The sequence below is a fragment of the Mastacembelus armatus genome, chromosome 24 (genome assembly GCF_900324485.2).
Source record: "Mastacembelus armatus chromosome 24, fMasArm1.2, whole genome shotgun sequence".
NCBI classification, from domain to species: Eukaryota; Metazoa; Chordata; class Actinopteri; order Synbranchiformes; family Mastacembelidae; genus Mastacembelus; species Mastacembelus armatus.
In genome coordinates this window covers 9,003,705-9,026,508 of record NC_046656.1, presented here as the reverse complement: position 1 = coordinate 9,026,508, position 22,804 = coordinate 9,003,705, and the positions used below count along the sequence as shown (strand labels likewise).

The window sequence follows — 22,804 nt, the reverse complement described above, 5'->3', positions numbered from 1 at the left end:
TTAATCTTTGCTGCAATTCTATTCATGTTTTCATTCAACTGTCATTGTCTGTATGTCTTTTTTTTTTCTGTTCAGACACACTTCTCAATAGCACCTGCACTATAAGCCACATCTTCATGTGCATCCATGTGTTTTTCATGTTTTCAACTATGATTACATACTAAATATGACTATGTCCTTCCCCCAGGTCCTGATGGATAATAAAATAATGTGAAGCTGAACTTTTGGCTCCAATTTCAGTTTGCTGGGCTAATGAAGCATGGTTTTCTTATACTAGATTTGGATTCTAAGAGTCCAATCTATTGTCTATTGAGTTTTCTTAGAAATAACAAAGAGCAGTGAAGGGTCGGTAATAAGTGATTGACTGTCAGTCAGAAGCTTTATACAGACATGCACTAGTGTTGTGTTGTATGAAAGTGCCATGGGAGGCATAAGGCAGGTGAGGATAAAGAAAATAAAATCTGATATATGCAAAAATTCAAATAACTTCAAGTTACTTCAAAGGCAATATCTCACTCTCAGACTGTCTGACAGAGATTTTCATTAGACCCACACAGGTTTCATCTGTCCCATCTCCAAAAGTGGTGATGTCAGAGGTCTTGACCCTTTTGCCTTCAAGCTTTAGCCCCTTAGCAGGTGAAGTGACCTGACGAGAACAACAAACCACCAGGCGCTGGACGTGCAGTAGCCTGTGCCATGAGGTGTGCTGGAAGATAAAATATATGAAAGGGTTGTATACAGTGGAGCTCTTAGCGAAGAGGCAGGGTAAAAGGGTGATGAATGGAGTCATCTGAGCCTGCTCCTTGGGGTGAAACATACTCCAGAAGCTGACAGCCACGTACGGGGTCCAGGCAATAAAGAACCCTGAACTGATCATCACAGCCATCTGAAGTTAGAGGGGCAGAGGACAAAACATAGAGGGCAGGGAGGAAAATCAGAAGAGTATTTGGAAGTTAGTCTCTGTATTCAGTTAGACCACTGGCTTTGACTACTCGACACAGTGTGTGATAATCATATTTCTCAGAATGTGAAGCACTGGCAATTTTTAAAGTGCTGGTCAAATGTGCTTGATGTTACTAGTGAAATGCTGTCTAGCTTAAAAGTAAGAAAGCAGCCAATTTGAAAAAGAGAAAAAGCTCTTCTGGAAAGTGTTCATCAGACTAATGATGGGTATTCTGGAGCTGGATTGATATAATGGGGCATAATTAATTCCCTTTATTTAGTTCAGCTTTTGCTACAGTATGTTAGTATGTGGGAAGAGTCCAGTCCTTCAGCACAAGTGAGGGTCAGAGGGTGCACCTTAAAATCATTGTGTTACCATGGTTATGTGCACTAATCAGCAGGCCATTGTTCTGACAGGTACTTGAAATATAGGTGAGGCGAAAAGAGCTACAGTCCATGTAGATTAAAAAAAAATTAAATAAATGAAAACTGCATTTTTCTTGACTGGCGTTCAAAAGTTACTTCAACTGTAAAGTGCAGCAGGACAAATAGAGAGGCAAGGTTGTTATCTGCTGTGCACCCACTGCACATCAACAAGTCTGCCACTTTCAGAACAGCTTCAATAAATGTCCACTTGACAGCAGATAAAAAAGCATCAAATGAACAGGGCAGCTGCTGGAAAATGTCTCCCAGCTATAGGTTTCATAGGGAATTTTTGAGTAATATAAAGTATGAACGTGTTTTAAAAAGATAAATTATAGTTTCACTTTGTAACACAGTAATATTTATCAGGTGTGTTTAAAAATGAATAACTAAAAAGTCATTATGTTATGATGTGACAAATATTCATTCATTTGTGGAGTTTATAAAACATATCACACACCTCCTTTACTTTTAAATCATTTAGCACTTGCTTTTTATTATCAATAAGGACTATGACTTTTGATCACTATGCATGTCTGGATTTGTCAAAATGTTTCAACAGTGCAGAGAGCACTCATTTCAATAATTGAAGGAACAGAACAAATGAAATATTCACTGTCTCATGCTTACAAGAGTTATTTTCTTCTCGATGTTGCCATAATGGAAATCACTGCTCTGGATGGACTGGTAGGCCTTGTGCAGCTTCCAGGCGATACCAAAATAGGTGAAGATGATGACCAGACAGGGGAGGAAGGTGCAGAGTACAGACAGAGTCATGATGAAGGTGGAGTGGTTTAAAGATTTTCCATAGCCAGTCCAGTCTATTGAACAGGCAAGTCCAAATGGCTCCGGCCCATAGCTGCCCCATCCCAGCAGAGGAAACGAGGCCCACAGACCAGCATACAGCCAGATTCCAGTGATCACAAGACCGATGGTTCTCCTCTGGAAGTTAATGCCTGAGCGTAAACAGATTTTATATTCAGTTTAGTAAACTATATATCACTGTCATGATTTATATGGAATCTGTACCTTTTTGGACTCCGCCAACTCTTTTCCTATGATTTTAGCACTATAAAGGCATAAGCAGCAACTAGTGTAGGAAGTAGTTGTGTGCATCACATATTTTAATGGCACAGCATGTAATGAGTAGTCTGTGAGTGAAAAGTTTAGAATCATTACAGTTCAGTCAGAGAAAAATCACGTAAATGGCCATGACATTTATTAGAAAAGGTCCTGCTCTTTGCATGAGCTCTCAAAAAAACTTTGTAGCATATACACACACGCATACTCATGAACACACGCCCACACACACATACACGCATACAGGTGATATTCGAGCTAAGCACATACGGAGGAATTTATTGGGATGACCAAGTGTCAGGTTGAACTCTACTGTAACTCAGAAATGTATGATTGGAGGATTCTATGAATCATGTTTAACACCAACATATGTCATGTCCAAAAACATTTTAACATTTTTTTTTTCTTTCTAAAACCTCCTTGTATTGCAACTATGGTCAGCGTTATGTTAGTGAAAGCCATTGATTGTAGCAAGTCAATTATGAACTTAGGCAACTAAAACACTTGTGAGGGAGCAATTACAATTAAAGTACATATATTAGTTGAATGTTTAGAGGATTGCCACCTTATTACATACTTTAGGGGGCACACTATTTCTTGACATAAAGGTTTGATAGGGAACATAATGCTGGAATTATGCTTCTCTAAAAATAAACAATGTCCACACATTGAATTGTAGAGGGCAGGTGGGTCAAAAACAATCATCAACATGCCACATACAAGTATAAAAGAAAGAACCATGCAAATGTAAACACTGAATCCACATACAGCTCTTACAGGCTGCCTCTCACTGTTGTTAACTCACAATAATCAATTAGGTAAATAAAGGTCCTTTGTATATGCAATAGCATATGCTTTTCATCCTGACAGGGTACTGAATTAAGAATCCCCCTTTAGTAGACAGATATCAGTCAGGCTGTCATTTGTGTTCTCCTGCCTTATTCCCTATCATGTTAATAATTTTGTTACTTTCTCATGTAAGTGGGATTTTGTATTTCATCTTCTTTTATATTATATATATATATTTAATTTAATTTTCAACTAACAAAAGCACACAAAGGGAACTATTAACCATGTAACATACTATACGTGATTCTACTGGATATTCATTGTTTTTTATGTGTTCAAACCTGGATATAGTAGTTACTGTCACTGTATGCAACATATTGGCGACAGCATTGTCTGCTTCATTTATCTTTACTTATCTTCATTTTTCATATCCGTCATATAATCTCTCTATAAGTGTATAAGTGAATTTATGGCATTTGCATGCATGCTTGTGTTTATTTGGTGCTAAGACATATAGCTAATTGTAGTCATCACTTCTGGTTGTTTACTTGTTGAAAAACACCAGCAGATTATTGTGTGATTATCCTTTCACACTTTTATGCTTAGCCTGTAGCAACACTCAATGCAGAGTGCTACAACGCTTGGAGGTTGTGAGGCTGCTTTATCAGAGGCTTTGGATTATGGCACAAACAGATTTCATGTTAGAGCACAAATAGTAGATTTTCAACATGAATTGTATGAAATAACTCATGATAACAACTAGAGAAAGAACTAGAGACAAGAATACTTAGTTTGACAATATTGTAATTTCCTGAGCAATGACGTTGTTTTGTATACAAGAACAAATGAATATAAGTCTATTGTTGCATCAGCAGACTATTCTGGTTTTGACTGGCACATTAATTTGTTCAGTCTCATGAGTAATCCTTGTCAAGAGTCAAGTAAGGTGCAGTAAATACAAGTAATAATAACCTGAGATTACACTACCTCTTTTGGGTGGACTTCCTGTTACCAGATACCTGACCATGCCCATCACAGCCAGAGTTATGATACTGGTTATGCTGAAGATCATACCCATCAGGCCATAATAGAGGCAAGAGGTGTCGCCTCCAATCCAGGCATGATTAAAAGCTGAAGTAATGGACAGTGGGTACATGCTGATGGCCATGCCGATGTCTGTGACGGCTAAGTTCACCGTCAGCAGCTCAGGAGCTTTGAGGAGGCCGCGACGACGAGTTGCGCTGACCAAGATCGCCACATTCCCCAGAACAGACAGGAGGGCTGCAGAAAGGGAGAAGCAAGAGATTATTTAATGTAATGTAAAATGCATGTGCAGCAATGATCTGACCAAACAAAACACCTTCAGCAACTTCAGTAAGTAATACAATGGGTTTGCTGTGACAATCACACACTAGTTGTGCAATGGCAGGGATCCCAACAGACCGGAATAATATAGTTTGCTACAATAATCTTTCTATTTGAGATTTAATGTGTTATTAATGTAATAATTAATAATCATTAATTTTTCCTAACACTATGTTACAGTCTTTACCACTAGGCTAAAGGATTTATGTGACAGCTATTTTTCATACACCATTTTACATACAACTAAAAATACAATGACAAACTGAAATTTCTGTTCACAAGTTCACAGCTTGTGAACTCATTAGTGGGTGATACTCCACCACCTATCAATTAATTAAAGTTCATGCACAATAATTATCACATATTTTGCCACTGCTGCTAGGAGAGCAGCACCTCTCTGTGGTTAATGACGTCCCACATTCAAAAATCATTAATGTCTGTAAATTGTTCAGATTCTTAAGGCAGCACATAATTAGAGGCGCTTATAGCTGTGTGCGAAAGGACACATAGAAAATGAAGAGCAAGGATCAATTATCTCGATCAATTATATTGATTGAATTCCTTTCCTGAAGACTTATTGTAACAACAACACGCCTAACCCTTACACTAATATTAACACTAACATCACTCAATTCTTGAACCAGGTCATCACTCTTGTGGCCAGATTTGGGTCCCCACAGTTTGAGTAACACCTTGTACACCACACACACACACACACACTTCAGGCAGGATTATGCATCCTTTTTTCTGGTAGCTCTGAAACGATTCTTCTAATCAGTGTAACTGTTTGCCTTTCACCCAAAGAGAGCTGGAATAGGCTTCAGCAGATCCCTGTGACCCTATATAGGAGTAAGCTGTTATATATAATGGATGAATGGATGAAACTGCTGGGTACTTAAAATAAATCCTTTTCAATAGATTTTGACTGAGTCTGCTTCCTTAGTCAAGCATTAAAATTGCATCAATTGATTATTTGGCACACTAAGAGGCTAAAAAAGATCACAAGCTGACAGATAAACCACCAATGTATTAGCACACAAGCACATTTGTTCGATAGGGAGCACTCATTTAGAGTTGTCTTTATGACCCTCAATGAATATAGGTCCAACATTAGCTCTATGTTTTCTTCTTCTTTTCCTTTCGGCTGCTCCCTTCAAGGGTCGCCACAGCGAATCATCTGCCTCCATTTAACCCTATCCTCTGTATCCTCCTCACCCACACCAACTATCCTCATGTCCTCCTTCACTACATCCAAGAACCTCCTCTTTGGTCTTCCTCTAGGCCTCCTTCCTGGCAGCTGTAACCTCAGCATCCTTTTACCAATGTATTCACTGTCCCTCCTCTGAACATGTCCAAACCATCTCAATCTGGCTTCCCTGGCTTTTTCTCCAAAACATCTAACATGAGCCGTCCCTCTGATGTCCTCATTCCTGATCCTATCCATCCTCGTCACTCCCAGAGAGAACCTCAACATCTTCAGCTCTGCTACCTCCAGCTCTGCCTCCTGTCTTTGTCTCAGTGCCACTGTCTCTAAACCAGACAACATTGCTGGTCTCACCACTGTCTTGTCCACCTTTCCTTTCATTCTTGCTGACACTCTTTTGTCACACATCACACCTGACACTTTCCTCCACCCGTTCCAACCTGCTTGCACACGTCTCTTCACTTCTTTTCCACACTCTCCATTGCTCTGGACTGTTGACCCTAGGTACTTAAAATCCTCCACCTTCTTCACCTCTACTCCCTGTAACCTCACCGTTCTACTGGAGTCCCTCTCATTTACACATATGGACTCTGTTTTACTGCGACTAACCTTCATTCCTCTCCTTTCCAGAGCAAACCTCCACCTCTCTAGATTTTCCTCCACCTGCTCCCTGCTCTCACTACAGATGACAGTCATCTGCAAACATCATGATCCACGGACATTCCTGTCTAACCTCGTCTGTCAGTCTGTCCATCACCACAGCAAACAAGAAGGGGCTCAAAGCCGATCCTGCTACACATCCTTCCCATCTCTGTCTCTCTGCCTCGCCAACCTGTACAAATCCACCTCTCCCTCCTTAGTGTCCAACCTATCATACAAATCCTCATACGCCATTTGTTTGGCCTTTGCCACCTCCACCTTCACCTTACGTTGCATCTCCCTGTACTCCTGTCTGTTCTCTTCTGTCCTCTCAGTGTCCCACTTCTTCTTAGCTAACCTTTTCCTCTTAACACACTCCTGAACTTCTTCATTCCACCACCAAGTCTCCTTATCTGCTTTCCTCTTTCCAGATGACACACCAAGTACCCTCCTACCTGTCTCCCTGATCACTTTAGCTGTAGCTGTCCAGTCATCTGGAGGAACCTCCTGACCTCCCAGACCCTGTTTCAGCTCCTCCCTAAAAGCCACACAACACTCTTCCTTTTTCAACTTCCACCACTTGGTCCTCTGCTCTGCCCTTGTCCTCTTCATCTTCCTCACCACCAGAGTCATCCTACACACCACCATCCTATGCTGTCTGGCTACACTCTCTCAAACCACTGCTTTACAGTCACTGATCTCTTTCAGGTTGAAATGTCTGCACAAGATGTAATCAACTTGTGTGCTCCTGTCTCCACTCTTATATGTCGCCCTATGCTCCTCCCTTTTCTGGAAAAATGTGTTCACTACAGCCATTTCCATCCTTTTTGAGAAGTCTACCACCATCTGTCCTTCTGCGTTCCTGTCCTGCATACCAAACTTACCCATCACTTCCTCATCACCTCTGTTTCCCTCACCAACATGTCCCTTGAAGTCTGTCCCAATCACCACTCTCTCACCACTAGGGAGACCCTGAATCACCTCATCCATCTCCCTCCAGAATTTCTCCTTCTCTTCTAACTCACATCCTACCTGTGGGGCATAACCACTGACAACATTCAACATCACACCTTCAACTTCCAGCTTCAGACTCATCACCCTCTCTGACACTCTCTTCACCTCCAGAACATTCCTAGCAAAATCCTCCTTCAGGATAACTCCTACTCCATTCCTCTTTCCATCCACACCATGATAAAACAGCTTGCTCCTAATCTATTGGCCTTGCTACCTTTCCACCTGGTCTCCTGAACACACAAGGTATCCACCTTTCTTCTCTTCAGCCAACTCTTTAGTTTTTCCTGACAAAGTCCCTACATTCAAAGTCCCTACTCTAAGTCCTACACTCCTGCCCTTCCTCTTCTCTCTTTGCCTATGAACACGCCTTCCTCCTCTCCTTCTTCGACCAACAGTAGTCCAATTTCCACTGGCACCCTGTAGGTCAACAGCACCAGTGGTGGTCGTTGTTAACCCGGGCTGGAACCGATCTGGCATGGAAGTCATATTTGTGATTCGCATGTTTGATTTGGCTTAGATTTTATGTTGGGTGCCCTTCCTGACACAACCCTCTGCATTTACCTTGACTTGGGATCGACACATGAAGACACTGGATTGTGCCCCCCCTGTGGTTGCATTGGTCCAACATCAAATGTAAATGGAGTTTAACGTCGCTGTTAGCATTACATATTACTGTCAGTAAAATAACAGTATATTTCTATACATTTACTCTTTACAATGACATAGTTGAGGTCTGAGTTGCGGTCTATGTGTTAGTTTATTTTTATATTGGTGAAGTGTTTAATATTTGCTTAGTTACCGGTAAACTACCCACATGTAGCCCCGCAAAAATGTCAGTGTAATCTAAAACAGTGTGGCAAACAGTTGTTTAGCACATTATTTTCATACTATTGCAGTAAACCTTCTTCTGTTGTTATTTCACAATACTGTGAAGTGGCTGCATCAGAAATGTATAGCTACATATTGAGATTTAGGGCTGCAATGAGTACTCGAGTAAATCGAGGAACTCGATTACAAAAAATCCTCAAAGCAAATTCAAATTCTTTTCCTCGAGTATTTGTTTAATAACTATCACCTGCGTTATCGGACCTGCTCCACCTTGGGATCACTGTTCCACACGGACCGTAATCACTGTCGCACAGCACATTTCGGTATAAAAGTTGGGGCTATGGCGGAGAGTGAAACTGTCCGTAAAAGACAGAAAATGACCAAAGTTTGGGATCATTTCAAACAAAAAAAGATGACAACACGGTGCAATGAGTGTATTGTAAGGTAGAACAGGCGAACCACAACAGCACTGCGTCAATGCTTCAACATCTGAACAGAAAGCATCCGGTTGGAAACGAAGTAGTGAACTAACGTAAATGAGTAATTCATGTTAAACTTCAAGTAAGCGATGCACCAAATAAGCTGACTACTAAAGCATCCAGGTGTGAACCAGACCAGCTCACCCAGCGGAGCCGACACAAGGTAACGTTGACGTTTCTGTCTTGTATTACACAACAGTATTATTGTTTAAAAATACAAAAGTCCGTTTTATCCGATTACTCGAGTAGTCGCTGGAATATTTGGTAGAACACTCAACTTCAAAAATGATCGATAGCTGCAGCCCTAGTGAGATTTACACTTAGCTACATAATTTTAACACAGTGTGTCAGTGCGTGAACACTAAGCCCTCTGTAAGGCAGACAGCTTTCCCCTTGGATGACTTCTCCTCCTACTCATGAGGCGCACATGTGTAAGCAATTAAAAATAATAATAAATAAGGTCTATATGCTTAACATTGGAAGCATAATGTATAGTATAATGTATGGTTTAAGTGAATGACAGCTTTTAATATAACTGCTAGATGTACACAGATGCATTTATGCAAGAGGGCTTCATCGTGTAGTTCATTAATTTACTGACTAAATGCAAATAGCAATTACAAAAAAACTCTGAGATGATGTGTGAGCTTTAAAGCCAAAGCAGTGTATTCAAAGAGGTGCAGTAGTTCCATAGAGTTAGTACTATTAATTTGAGTTCCTTGTTTGAAAAATACTGATTTGCTGATTGAAGATATGTCTCTGGTGATGGCTCATCCTTATCTTAGTGCAGACCTCCTCTCGATGGCATATGACTGTCTAACTCAGTAACAGATCATCTGTTGTGGTCTAATTCATAACACCACCAAGGGAAGTGGCAACAAATGAAGATGTTTGGACAATCAAGGAACACTAAGTGACACAAGAAACAAAGGAGGTGAGGTGATGAAAGAGGTATATAAACACACACACACTTATGCATATGTCCTACCAACACTTGCTGACACTACCAGACCTAAACTGACAATGCTTCATTCCTTATGTTCAGTATCAGAATCATTCTTCCTCACACTGTTTGAATGGGTTTTACCATAATGCACCTGAAGCCATTTCGAAAGAAAAGGTTTTGCCCTTCAGAATCCTAGAATAAATCTGTGCAAGTATTAAGTATTAATCTTAGAAGACAGATTTAAATAGTGTACTTACCAATTATCACCAGGTACAGTCCAGCCCAAAAATCTACAGTAGGTGACAGTTTGGATATGTATTTTTCATCCATGTTTGTCAATTAGTGGTTTAAAACAACAACAACAAACAAAAACACAGATTACTTCCAGTAGCAAAAAAATCCTTTAACACATTCTCAAGTCTAGTCCCAAATGTACCTGAACTGAATTTTTACAAGACTGAGCATATTGTTTCCTGCCTTTCCTATCACTACTGCCCTTATCTCTGTGTGATGAAGCATCTGATTCACAGGCAAGAAGTGCCACCACATGGACAGGCCACTGTAAAATCACACAGATGATGGACAGACAACCCCTCATCCCTCCCACACACACATCCAGCTACAAACACAAGCCAAAACTAGCACGCACACACACACACACACACACACACACACACACACACACACACACACACGCACGCACGCACGCACGCACGCACGCACGCACGCACGCACACACACACACACACACACACACACAAACACTAATTAATTCAAAACATCAATTCTTTGTATCTTTAATTATAAAAAATGAGAAAAAGACAATCTTCATTTTCTGTTACAGTACATTTTAGATTGAAGATTGAATTGAAGATTAGATAGAATGGGATTAATACTGGGGAGCTGGGGATTTGTGGTGCAGTTGTGGCCACTCTATGTCCATGAATAATGCGTATGTATTCTTGTGAGTGGGTGCATTGTAATACAAGGGGATTGATTACAGTGTACTTTTCTTTTGATATATTGAGTCTAATTCTTGAAGACATTAACTTGTATGTACATCAAATTGAATTAACTTCCAAATTTCTGAATTTCAAAGTATAAGAGTGAAGGGATAACTGAACCACTGACCCTGCTTGATTTAGCCTGCAGCATTTTTTTTCCTTTTTTGCACCTTCTTCACATTTGTCCAAGCTATTTTTGCACCTTTTCATGGCTGTAAAAGATAACAAGAGTTCCCATGCTCTTTATGAGGTACAAAATGCATTCAGAGTGTAACATCTGTAATCATGCACAATTATATCATCATAAAATTGATATTTGTAGTTTTGAGTGAAATGTCTCAGCAACTATTGAATAGATTTCCATGTAGTTTAGTACATACATTGTTGGGGATACTGGGGTGAACTGTTACCGTTCCATATAGAGTCAAGACCAAGTTTTTAATGAATTCAGTACTTTTGGCTTAGTACTTGAAAATGTAAAGACGCTCTGCTGTACTTTGTGCTAATTTTGCAGCTGTGCAAACTAAAATGGTCACGGGGTGAACGTTATTCTTACATTATTCTAACATGTCAGTATTGTTTGTGGGAGCTCTTTAGCATGCATTTGAAATTTAAGGCCTGTCAGCTTGTGTACTTGCCTCAAATTAATGTACATGGATTACATTTCATTAAACATTTAACAATTGCATAGAGTAGTACTGGAAAGATGTCAGAAGTATAGCATCAAAAGTATTAGGAAATGCATATTTTCATAGCTAAATGAGGGTCACTTAGACTCACAGGATGCTGAGTTTGTGGTCTAAAATGGCAGAGTAATATGAAAGCCTTAAAGGTGGCCCCCCAAAAAACCTAGAAAGGAATAGGTTAGGAGGTCAGGAGGCTAAACTTGAGGCGGTCTGTGTGATCACTACACCTGCCACTACCATAAGCTTCAGGCCGTACTGAGTAAGAATAAAGGATTTTCAGTGATCTAAGAGAGATTAATCAGTAAATTAACCTCAAAATAAGGTTGTGAAGTTCAGCTTCAAATGGTGATAGATTTTCTTTTCTCTTTTCCTGAAGGGTGAAGACCATTGTTTACTCAGCAGTCTCAGACTGGGCCAACATAAGGTGAGGTTCTCAATTCTGTCTTTCTTTTAGAACATCTGCAAATGCAGCTATGTTTTATTATTCCAGAGCTCCACTTTTGAGTAGAAGAGGCCATCTAGTGTTCTAGTGGACTGGATTGACTCAGTTGCCTGCATAGCACATGTTGTTCTATTTTATGCCTGTCCTTGATGGACACTGTAGACATTTACACTTATCTGCTCATTCAAAAAGCATCTGCTGCAACTTAGAATGAGGACAGTGTATAAGAGGAGCAGGCCAGGTGGAATAGTAATATCTCTCCTTAAAGGAATTTCTCATTAATGATACATTTAAGAAAGTGTTACATTTGCCACAGTGTAGGTGCCCAATTTCCTCTGCTACAGTTTTCAGAGTAGTTGTTGGAAGAATATTAAATCAAAAGAATCTAAAAAGAGGATCATTCATTATTCAGTGACCTGTCATCTTGAGCAGAGAAAGGAGCAGAGAAAGGCATAGTCTGAATGTGTCAGGGATTATTAGCATGAAGATGCTGCTTAGATGGATGTCTACACGTTATAATCTGCATGAGATGAAATTTCAAGAGACAATAATTGTTTTGAGATATTACTAAAAAGGCCAGCACTTGTTTTCTCACAGCTAAAATGTGTACACTGTGTACACTTTGTTTAAAGATGTCAACTGAAACCCCCAAAATATCTATGGTCTTATCATAGAACACAAAGGAAACCGCTAAATATTCACAGTTAAAGTGGTTGAACCCTTGGTGTTTTTTCAAGTAACTCAAACAATCACAAAAAAAAACATCAAAGCTGTCATTTCATCTCCACACTTCAGTAAAAAGTACAGTGAGAGCAAATTGTCATTAAAATATTGCAAGTCAGAATATCACCACTAGAGAGCAGGGTTGCTCATCTCATTAAGTCCTTTTACTCACAGCATATAATCATGAACAGTTGTGTGATATTGCTGACTTTTATAAATTAAAGGCAGTTGTAGATTAAATGTTAGGGCAAAAATGTTGCTTTCCTCTAGTCTGCCATTATCTGAAATTACATATGCTGTTGTTAAATTCTACTTTAAAGAAGACTGAGTGGACCTCACTTGTACAATTTTATGACAGCAGATATCCATATTGTGTATGTGTGTGTGTGTGTGTGTGTGTGTGTGTGTGTCTGTGTGTGTGTAACAAATAAAATGTTTTATGATACACACCCTAATAAACAGAGTTGGGCTAGTATTAGATTATTCCCACAATATATTAAATAAACCACAACAATCTTATTTCAGCTCCTGCTGTGGCAATGTAAATAAGCTCCTGGTCAAATTTATTGGTGTCAGCATTCTGTGACCACTAATGCAGATAAAGTTTCAATATTTATTTTCCCCCAAAATAATCACGCTATTCTGTTTAAAAGAAGAAAAAAAAAAAAAAAGCTGAATGCTCAGGGCATTCATGATAAATTTAGTTTCCATGTGAAAGTGAAAACAACTTTGACAGCAGTGATGTTTTAACAGGGCAAGTGAATTTTGGCACCACCAAAAGCACTTTTCTGTATTTCTTTTTCAGAGGGGTACATACATCTCAGCTTAATCAAGGCTGCTGCGCACAAAGGGGGTATTTGTTTAATCATTTTGGCACTGACTGAGGTATGCGCAGACAAACTGGACTCACAGGCACTGCTTGTGTGGTGTCAGTGTGTGTCTTTGAACATGTGTGTGGCTCCCTCAACACTGTTTTGTGTCAGCTTCTGCTGTCTCTCTATTCATAAAGCTCTCTCTCTGTCTGTATCCATAACAGTCTTTCTTTTGTTTTGTTTTTTTAATCCTAGACAAAACTACAGGAGAAAAGGAAGATTTTAGCCCTGATATGGTTGATAAATCCTCCAGATTCTTTTGGGATGTGTAACATGTCTGAGACAACAGTTGGGTTAGGTAAAGCTAGCTGTTCTCTAAGCCTCTGTGAAACAGTGCCGCATTCAGTGAAATGCTAACTTTGCATGCTGACGTGTTTAGAATGATAATGTTAACATGCTGTTAAGGAGGTATGATATTTACCACACTCACCAATTTAGTTTAGTGTGTTTGTCTGCTAACATTTGCTACAAGGCACCAACCTCAGTACAGCTGAGGTTGCCTGACATATTTGAATTTTTTACCTGATTTTGGCACTTAAGGATAATGACTTGTTACCAAGATTCATGTTGGCTTGTCCAATGTTGACTGAGACATTTTACTCAAAACCACACATTTGAAACTGTTTGTGGCACTTGAGAAAAGGTCAGAAGATCACCACAGTGCAATTCAATGGATGTCCTTGCAAAATGTAAAGGCAATCCATTTAAGTTGAGAAGTGGTATTTTAGTATGGAGAAAAGTGGTGGTCCAAGCAACTGACCAACAGACCAATATTGCCGGTCCCAGAGCCATGCTGCCACCAAGGCAAAAATAGCAAAGAAGTTAAAGAAAGGTTGTATGTGTCTTGCTAAAGGCCTTTTTTTTTTAAGGGTTTAACTGTCCAGCATTTATGTTTGGGTAACTTAACAAAGTAGCAGGCATATTGCTGTTACCTAAGAAATTCCTTTAACCATTAATGCCAGATCTTTTTGTCACTTACTGTAAATGGCTGTTTAATCAGGCGATAGGTCAGTCAGCAGTTTAGTGGTAAAGTATTGAGCCTCAACCATTCGTTTAAAACTTTTATGATATTTCCAGCAGTCACCCACAAGTGTCTTAACTCGGTGTCAAATGCAACGTGAACAGAGCAATCACTCACTACCTAAGGTCCTGACAGGATACTGTCATCGCAGCATCCACTTCCACTATTTGGCCGACGGGCCTTTGAGCAAAAGAGAAACCATGTGAGTAACCTGATACGTGTTGACAAGGTGTTTAACCAACAGTATTCCACAAACATGGAAGCAGTGGGTCTACACTGGGGACTTGTATGAACTGCAGCTCCTGTTTACATCTTAAATAGCTTGCAGATGATTAGATGGCTCAAAATGGCCAAGCAATAAAACCACAAAGGGCTGCTCTGCACTGGGTGACAACATTTAAGAGACATTTAACATGATTACTTATGACACTAAAATTGCTAAATTGACCATACTGTTGAGGAATGTTGCCCAGACAGACAGTAATTGTATTTCTTGTTATATATTATCAGCCCTTGTCTGTGTGTGTGACTGAACACCTATTTCAGGTCTCTTTTATCTCACTGTAGACTGCTTTGACTCTAACAGGGACAGTGTAGCACAGTCGAGTCACACAATAAGTGAAAACTACAAAAACTTGACTTTACATGATTTTCTGATGATATTTACTGTCAGTAAAGTTTTCTCTTGAAAAACATGATTTCAAACACACACCGCTTACTTATTTTATTGTCGGATTATGTTGACCTTAGTGGGAATCTAATATTTATGCTAAGATTAATATTTTGAGTTTGCATAGCTGGCTACTAGGATTCTGAAAAGTAAGACCAGGTTTTTTCCAAATGGCTGTGGGGGGCATGAAGTTATAACACACTAATGGCCCATGAGAAATATGCACTTTATTAAGCCTCTGGGCATATGTGCATGTATGGCACATATAAAAAGCTCCTGCTTCTCTTGATGGGAAACTCTAGAAAATGGTTGACTGCAACTAGGCCTTCTAATAGCAGTGAGCTGTGAGAACAAGCTCACTCCTCCATGTCCTGTTCGATAAAACCGGGGTTTGGACTTATGCCATCACTTGGGGCTTGGCAGGATGCAGTGACTCGCTGAGGTTTGAAACCCCATTAAAAATTGTCACTTTATTTTAAGCAGCTGCCACACTTGTGAGTCCCACATCCTTCTGGAAAACCAATCAGAGGCCCAGAGCAGCCTGGGGATTGGCCAAACGGCATTCATTCTGTGATTGTCTGTGTTGTTAAAGTTTGTTTCCCTTAAATGAATTTAGGATAATGAAGACTTTTAATTTTCTTGTCAACTCAATTAAAGGCGCCTGTCTGACATCTTATTATTTATGAAACTTTCACTGCATACCTGACTAAACCATGATGATTGCATGTGGGCCAACCCATAACTCTAACTAGATTTAGTGAATTTGCTACATCTAGACACTTTACAGCATGAAGTGCATATTCTCAAGGTTACCTGAGTGTAACCCCAGCTTGTAGCTTCCACTGCTTACTGGTACTCATCAGTGTTTTTTTTTAACGTGTGTCCAGTGTATGGGTTCATTTAGTGGTTGTTATATGATAATATCTGCTTTATTTTTGCACAGAGAAGATAAACAGAAAAGAGAATGAGACAGAGCAGGGAGGGGTCCTGCATTGGACTCTTGCAGGGAAATATATGTACTGATCATTGAGAGTCCTTGTGCATCCTGTGTCATTGTAGCAGCTGTAGCCTTGACATGTTAAAGAGTTTTACGATGCACATCAACAACATATGTTTTCGGTGATGTCACAGCATCCAACACTTTAACCTACAACCAAGCTGAAGTAGTTATTGCTATATAGAAAAGTCAGTGGCAACTGAATTTAGTCTTTTACTTTCTATGTTCTGCTACAGGTCTGCAAAGACTAGTTTATTCAACGTGATCTATCAAAAGTAATATCTCTTTGGTCGCCTGGCAAAATGTTTTAAACTGTAATTTATACTATACTTACTATACTGATGTATATTGCTGTTTGCTTTTTTAGTCTGTCAGCTATTTGATGGTAGGTGGGTGCACGGTTTTCAACAGAGCATTTTGGTGAGAGCCATTGCCTGTTGGACCTAAAAACAGCACCATGAGATAGTAAAAAGTGAATCAAGACAGAAATTGTTGGCCAAACCAAAGACCAAAATAAAAAGCTAAACAGCAAGAAAACAGCTGAAAGGAAGTAATAGTAAAATGTTTTACAAAATGGCCATGGCACTGACCCTAATAGCCAGCATCTGCTGTCTCTTTCTGTCTTTATATGTTTGTCTTTGGCTCTCTTGTACAAGCATACACATACATTCACAAACACACACTCTTCTATACTGTATGTGGAACAGCTTTGTCTCGCTTGCTGGACATCAAGCTGGCAATTTAGTCCTTATAACATGCAGATGGTTGGTGTCACTCCAAGGTAAACCTTGACTCCGCCAGACAGAGTGCACACTACCTGCCAGCAGCCTCCGCTCTATCATGGTCTAGTAGCGCCCACCAACCCTGTGCTTTTTAGTGGGTGTCTGTGTAGCAAATCCATACACACAGTCTAGTTCCTGTTGTTGTGCTTCTGTCCTCAAATGGCTAGAGATGAGTATAAACAAGCCCAGAAACCCAGCTGTTTATTGTTACAGGTATATGCAGTCAAGGCCTACTGACGGGGGGGTGTTTATTTTATATTCAGTACAGAAGTGTGCCTGGAGACACACAGAACAGGATGAATAACATATTTAGGAGGAAAGAAAAGACAAAAAGCAAAATAATCAACGCTGGACCCGAAAGATGGAGGGGATGTGCGAAGAATTTTGGCAGAATTTTGCAACAGCAGCACAAAACTGCAAAACCAGAAAGTTAGCAGAAACATGTCCTCTCTGTGCTCTATAAAAACTATTTTAGAACTGGGAGAAATGGGGTGAAAGAAAGTCAAAATGATTTTGTTTTTGTCTATGAAAGTTAAAATGTTTGGCTAGGCTGTTTGCCAGCGTGGAAGGCTGCCTGCTGTAGTTCCCCTGTTCTGGAGGGCCATGAAGCAGAGGTCAGCTAAGTCTGCTGAAATCAAATCCAATGTCTCCCACCCGCAACAACAATGTGGCAGAATGGCCTCAGGGTAATGATATGATTATGTTGTTGTGTTCTAGGCTAACTCTAATGAGAAGTTCAAGCCCTGCTCTCACTGTCTCTCTGGATTACATAGACGTGTAAGGTCTGTCTAAGCAAAAGCCAGGTGCTTTACCCTATCACCTTGTGTGGCACAGAAACAGCTGAATAGGCAGAACCTCAGCTAACATTAGTCTGGCAGACTAAATGAGATCTCATATCCGCTTTCATGTTTGAAACCTGTTCAACATCTCTGTCTAGCGGCCCTACAGTGTTCTGACCTGATGACAAAAACAGATATACTGTGATAGCAAAACACCTCTGCAACAGTATTGCTCCTGCATGATGCTAATGTTTCAGGAAGGAGTAAAACAAAACCTTTTTTAGACTTGACAACACATTTGCTCAATGCAACATGAAACCGCTCCAGACTGGAGGGTTGCCTGGTTGTAATCAGGAAATATAGGGTAATGGACCTACACATTACTCTGGATATAAAACAGTTTGAATACTGTTGTAACACTGGTACAAGACCTTGCTTAATCAGAATGAGCCATGGTTTTCAGATGGTATTTAGATATGTAATGCTAACAAATGAGGCTTTGCTATTATAGTAACAGACTCTTAATGTTATTTCAGCAGCCAAGTCTGTCTCTTTCTAGTGGTTAGAGGATCTGAGACAGTTTCCTGAGGCATGGACTAAGCATGTTTGGGTATGCACATTCTCTTCTTAGCGTGTAATTGGGATATTATTGCCATGAACTATTGGTACGCATCCACGAATTCAGCATTGGACATGGCAGCAATTTGTATCTTCAGCAAAACTTTTGTTGCATCCGAATTTGGACTCATTTAGCTCTACGTCTGGATCTTCTTAAACTGTGGAAGCCACTCGACAACATTATGCCTTTGGACAAACATATTAAAATAACTGAAAATGACTTCTATCAGTGATCCGATTTAAAGTTTCGCAAACCCCCTGTAAAGATTTTGGAGCGCTTAATCGTTTTTATAAATGAAATCTGCACTCAGTGGTTTGGATTTGTATTTGTCTTTTTCTCTGTTTTTTGTTTTCATCCCACACACCTCTCAGCTCTACATTAAGGAATGTGTGTTTTTCTGTCACGCCCCTGTGCTCCTGACAGGTAGCGACTGCATGAGAGGACAGTTTGTCCTGAAGAGCTATGCAGGCTGCAGGGGCCCATGTTTGGCTTGGATGCCAATGAATAACATTGTATGGAGAGAGGAAATTAAAAATGCAGGGTTGTAATTTACTGAAGAGTGGTACTGATTTAAAAGCCTTTTCCCCCTTCTCGTTGCTTTGCTTGAAGTTTTCCAAATATGCCACAGCTGAGTGTGAACTGAGCTTCGTTGTACTGGCAATAACTAGCAAAGCAAAGCTGACATCTCTCTCTACCTCACTCCCTCTTCCAATTACTTCTTGGCAAAGACAGGACCATGCTAAGGTAAGCTTTCATGAAATCCAAATGCTAGACATGCCACACTGACTTCACATCTCAAGTAAATGCAGCTTAATGCTATCATAAGAAATACAAAGGTGTTTACCCCACCGGTTATACCATGGCTGTTTTATTTGTTAGCTTGCCAGGGTGTTGACTGATATCATGAGCAGCATTATCTGATTATAGTTCTCACAGTGCATCTTTGTTGCCTGCTTGTCATCATTGTGGGTGGTTCTCTGGTGTGAAACAGGTAATAACAGATTAATAGTGTAATGAGTCGGACTTTACAAGGCAATCATGCATCTGTGAAATTAGAGCACCTGCCTTTCATTTTTCTACAGTACTGTCCAAATGATCTAGGTTCTAGGCACTTCTTGTGTGAGTGCAGAAGATGGTCTGACCCCCCACAGACCCCTGATATTTGCAGTGTGGAGTCAGTCTGGGATCATAGGAAGAGACAGAAACACTGGGGCAACCTGAATCTACAGAAAAACTGCGGCAGCTTCTCCGAGGTGCTGCAAAGTACCAGGAGAAACTGTGTGCAGGTCAAACCAGAGAGAACTGCTGCTGGTTTAAGGGTGAAGGAGAGAGCTGCAAATACTGATTAGATGTAGGTTTTGTTCCCTTTACTGCACTTTGTATGAAGTTAATTTATAATCAAAAACTATTTATGTAATTTATTTTAAAAGCATCCCCTGTATATTTCCGGTGCCCTGAACCTTTGCACAGTACTGTATTTAAGTTAGCCAGTGAATCATAACACCAAAAACATTTTTTTTTTTTTTACATTTCTTCTCCACTGTGTTAATACTTGTTGAGAGAAACCCAATACTAACTGATGACCATATGAGAATTACATATTAGGATGAAGTACATCACCTTGGCTAGCTGCTGAGCTAAAGGAAACTGCACAACTGCACTTGGATTTTTTTATACTGCATTCTCCCTTTATAAACCTCAAATTTGCTGCTGGGTAACTCAACCACTTCCTCCCTTCCTGTGAGATCAAGCAGTCAAGCAAGGTGAAGCCAAGCAGTGCAGGCACTGCTGTGGCTTAAAAACAGCTGGCATGGTACTCACAGTACCTTTGGCACCTGTGGGTGGGCGTCCACACTCTTGGCTAAACAAACAAGGCCAGCATCCAGCCCTTACCGCAGTCGTGAATAGAGAATGGAGTCAGAGCGCCACATGGAGCAGAGGAGGCCATGGAGCAAGACATTTATTTTTGAGCTAGTATCTAAACCCGAGTATGTTGATATTAAAAAAAAAAAAAAATCTAATGTTGCTTCTCATTTTATAGTAATTGTTGGTAGCCCTGAGATATGGTAGAATTAAAAAAGATTTTTTTTTATTGGTTTCATTCCTGCTTTTCTCCTGTAGATGGCGATGTTGTCCAGATTTAAGATAATGGTCTGGCAAAGCCAAAGCCACTATGTGTGAGGCCTTTTTCCTAATTGGTGACTTTTAACAAGCCTATGCAAATGTCTCTCTCTGTGTCTCCATCTCTCATTCCTTCATGGCCCCAAGCCTGATATCAAAGACTCTGTTACAAGATGCTGAAAATTAAATGCAGCTAAAGGAGGGAGGCGGCAGGTCTGGATTTTTGGGCTGAGGTGTGGTCAAGTTTCAGAGCCCAAACGCCCACTTGAGTGCTTGGTAGAACGTCAATATCCAAGACAGAGAGGTAAACTAGATGGATGAAGTGTCAACTGATCTGTTTGCCTAAAATAAACACAAACTGGAAATTTGCCTCTGTGCTGGTCTGCAGGGCCTGCAGGAACACACACCATTACCACCAGCGGAATTTTCCTAAAACAGGACAAAAAACTCAAGGGCCAGATAGACAGAAATAAAATGAGTGAAGAGAGAAGGGGACCCTCCTGAGAGGAGTGAAACTTTCCACAGCTTTGCCCTGTTAATGTGGAGTTGGCAGGACCTTTTAGTGAGGAAAAGGTGCTCGGGAAGTCAGACTTAAGTTTTTCCTTGTCTGATTTTATTTTTTGAATCCTACCTTTCTTGCTCCCTTTGTATTTCTTCTCTCTCTCAAAGTCCTTCTTCCTTGGTCCCCCTTTTTTTTTTTGCTGCCTCCTATTCCTCAGTTCTCACACACTAGATGTGCTGATGTGTGTCCAGGAAAGGAAGGCATTAGCAGCCTAGAGGGCAAGCCTGGGAACCAGCCAGATTTCCCACTTTAGTGCTCTCCCTCCTCTCCACTGCCTCCCCTGTGATGACACAGCTTTTTCTTTTCCTTGATGGGAGCCTAGAACAATAGTGGACAAAGCTGAATCACAGACATCTTTGCTGGAGTAATATTTTTTAGAGAAGAACTTTGAAAACAAGCATATGAGCAAATAAATGTCAGATAAATTTTCTTTTTTTTTGTCAGGAAGTAGGCCTTACATATTTTAGTTTTATTTCCTCTTTAAATATATATGATTTATACAGAGTGATCACCATAAAGATGGGCAAACTCCTCCAAAGCTTTCATACAATGGCCATAGTGTAGCCTATGTCACCATCGCCTCATCTCCATCAGCACACAGATGTTTACTCTTCAGCTCTCAGCCTTCAGGATGACAGGCGGACTTGGGACTTTTGTATATGATAAAATACGTGATATGTAATCCCCCTGACCTCCCCTTCACCTTTGCCTCCTCACATCCACTTTTTTTTCCCCTAATAAAGACTCCTCTCATATTTCTCCTTCATCCCCCTGCTTCACCCTCAGCTGCTGGCTCTCTGCCCACAGCTGAGGATGTGAGTGCCCAGCGACGCTGTCTGATCCCCAGGGATGGGGAGCCAGCGAGGCAGTGGGGCTGCTGATGGTGGTCAGAGTCTGAATGAGCTAAGCAGCCACAGGAGTAACCACAGCGTGTGTTTGTGTGTTGTAGCGTGTGCATTGGTGTGAACCCCCTTCCCATGGGTCAACAAACTATGTCCTGCAGATCCAATATGGGCAAAGAAAAAGCTTGTATGTGATCACACGTTTTTATCTGTTAAACAGCTCCCCGAGCTCAAGGTTTGGTATTGGGCTGTCTCTGCTGTTGAAAGCACTGTGTGTTTAGCCATTCTGTATAATGAGCCATCAGTTAGAAGCAGCTGCCATAAAGAGATTCCCTTGTCTAATAATGAGGTTTGTTAAGTTGGGCCAAACAGGGCTACTGCTGAACACTGTGGTTAAGATTGACCACTAAGCTGAGCACTAGACAGGCAAGTGCGAAATCAAAGTTGAAAATAGTTTCTGTTTTTAATGCATTGTACAATAGAGACTCATATGTTGGGGCCCATGGCGTTTTGAAGTCAATGGAATGTTTGGATGACTGAAAATAGAAAACACTGCCAACATAATTCATAATTCAGTTCCCTTGGTTTGCTTAAAAGTGCATTGTCGATAAAAGGTAAGGAATGAATTTGAAATTAATTCTGTGATTGGTAGTTTGCTTAACAAATGTAGTATTAGATTAGTTTTTTGAATACAGCAATCATTACAAGAAATTTATCTGTGTACTAGTGCTTTAAAAAACACAAACAGGTACATTTATCACGGATGGGGCAATGTCACACATTGTACAAGTGTGTATTGCACAGGTATGGCTTGTTAGGCCTTCTGAGGTGACACATTTCAAACCACGTTTTTTTTTTTTTTTTTTTAATCTTTTGAAATTAACAGTATAAACCCCAGTAGGAGAGCAGTATGAAGCGCCCATTGTTGCTTTAGGATCCCACTTTGGTAAATACTGCTGTACTTAAGTTGTCTTA

General features: G+C 40.3%; 1 protein-coding gene across 1 annotated transcript; it reads right to left on the bottom strand.

Moving 5' to 3' along the window:
* Positions 1-493: 493 nt before the first annotated feature.
* opn8a (opsin 8, group member a) lies at positions 494-21,572 on the bottom strand. The gene is made up of 5 exons (XM_026319283.1): positions 21,562-21,572; positions 21,057-21,133; positions 4,222-4,515; positions 1,996-2,321; positions 494-886 (listed from the first exon to the last, which is right to left on the bottom strand). Exons 1-5 carry the CDS (start codon positions 21,570-21,572, stop codon positions 494-496), a joined length of 1,101 nt encoding a protein of 366 aa, XP_026175068.1.
* Positions 21,573-22,804: the final 1,232 nt, after the last annotated feature.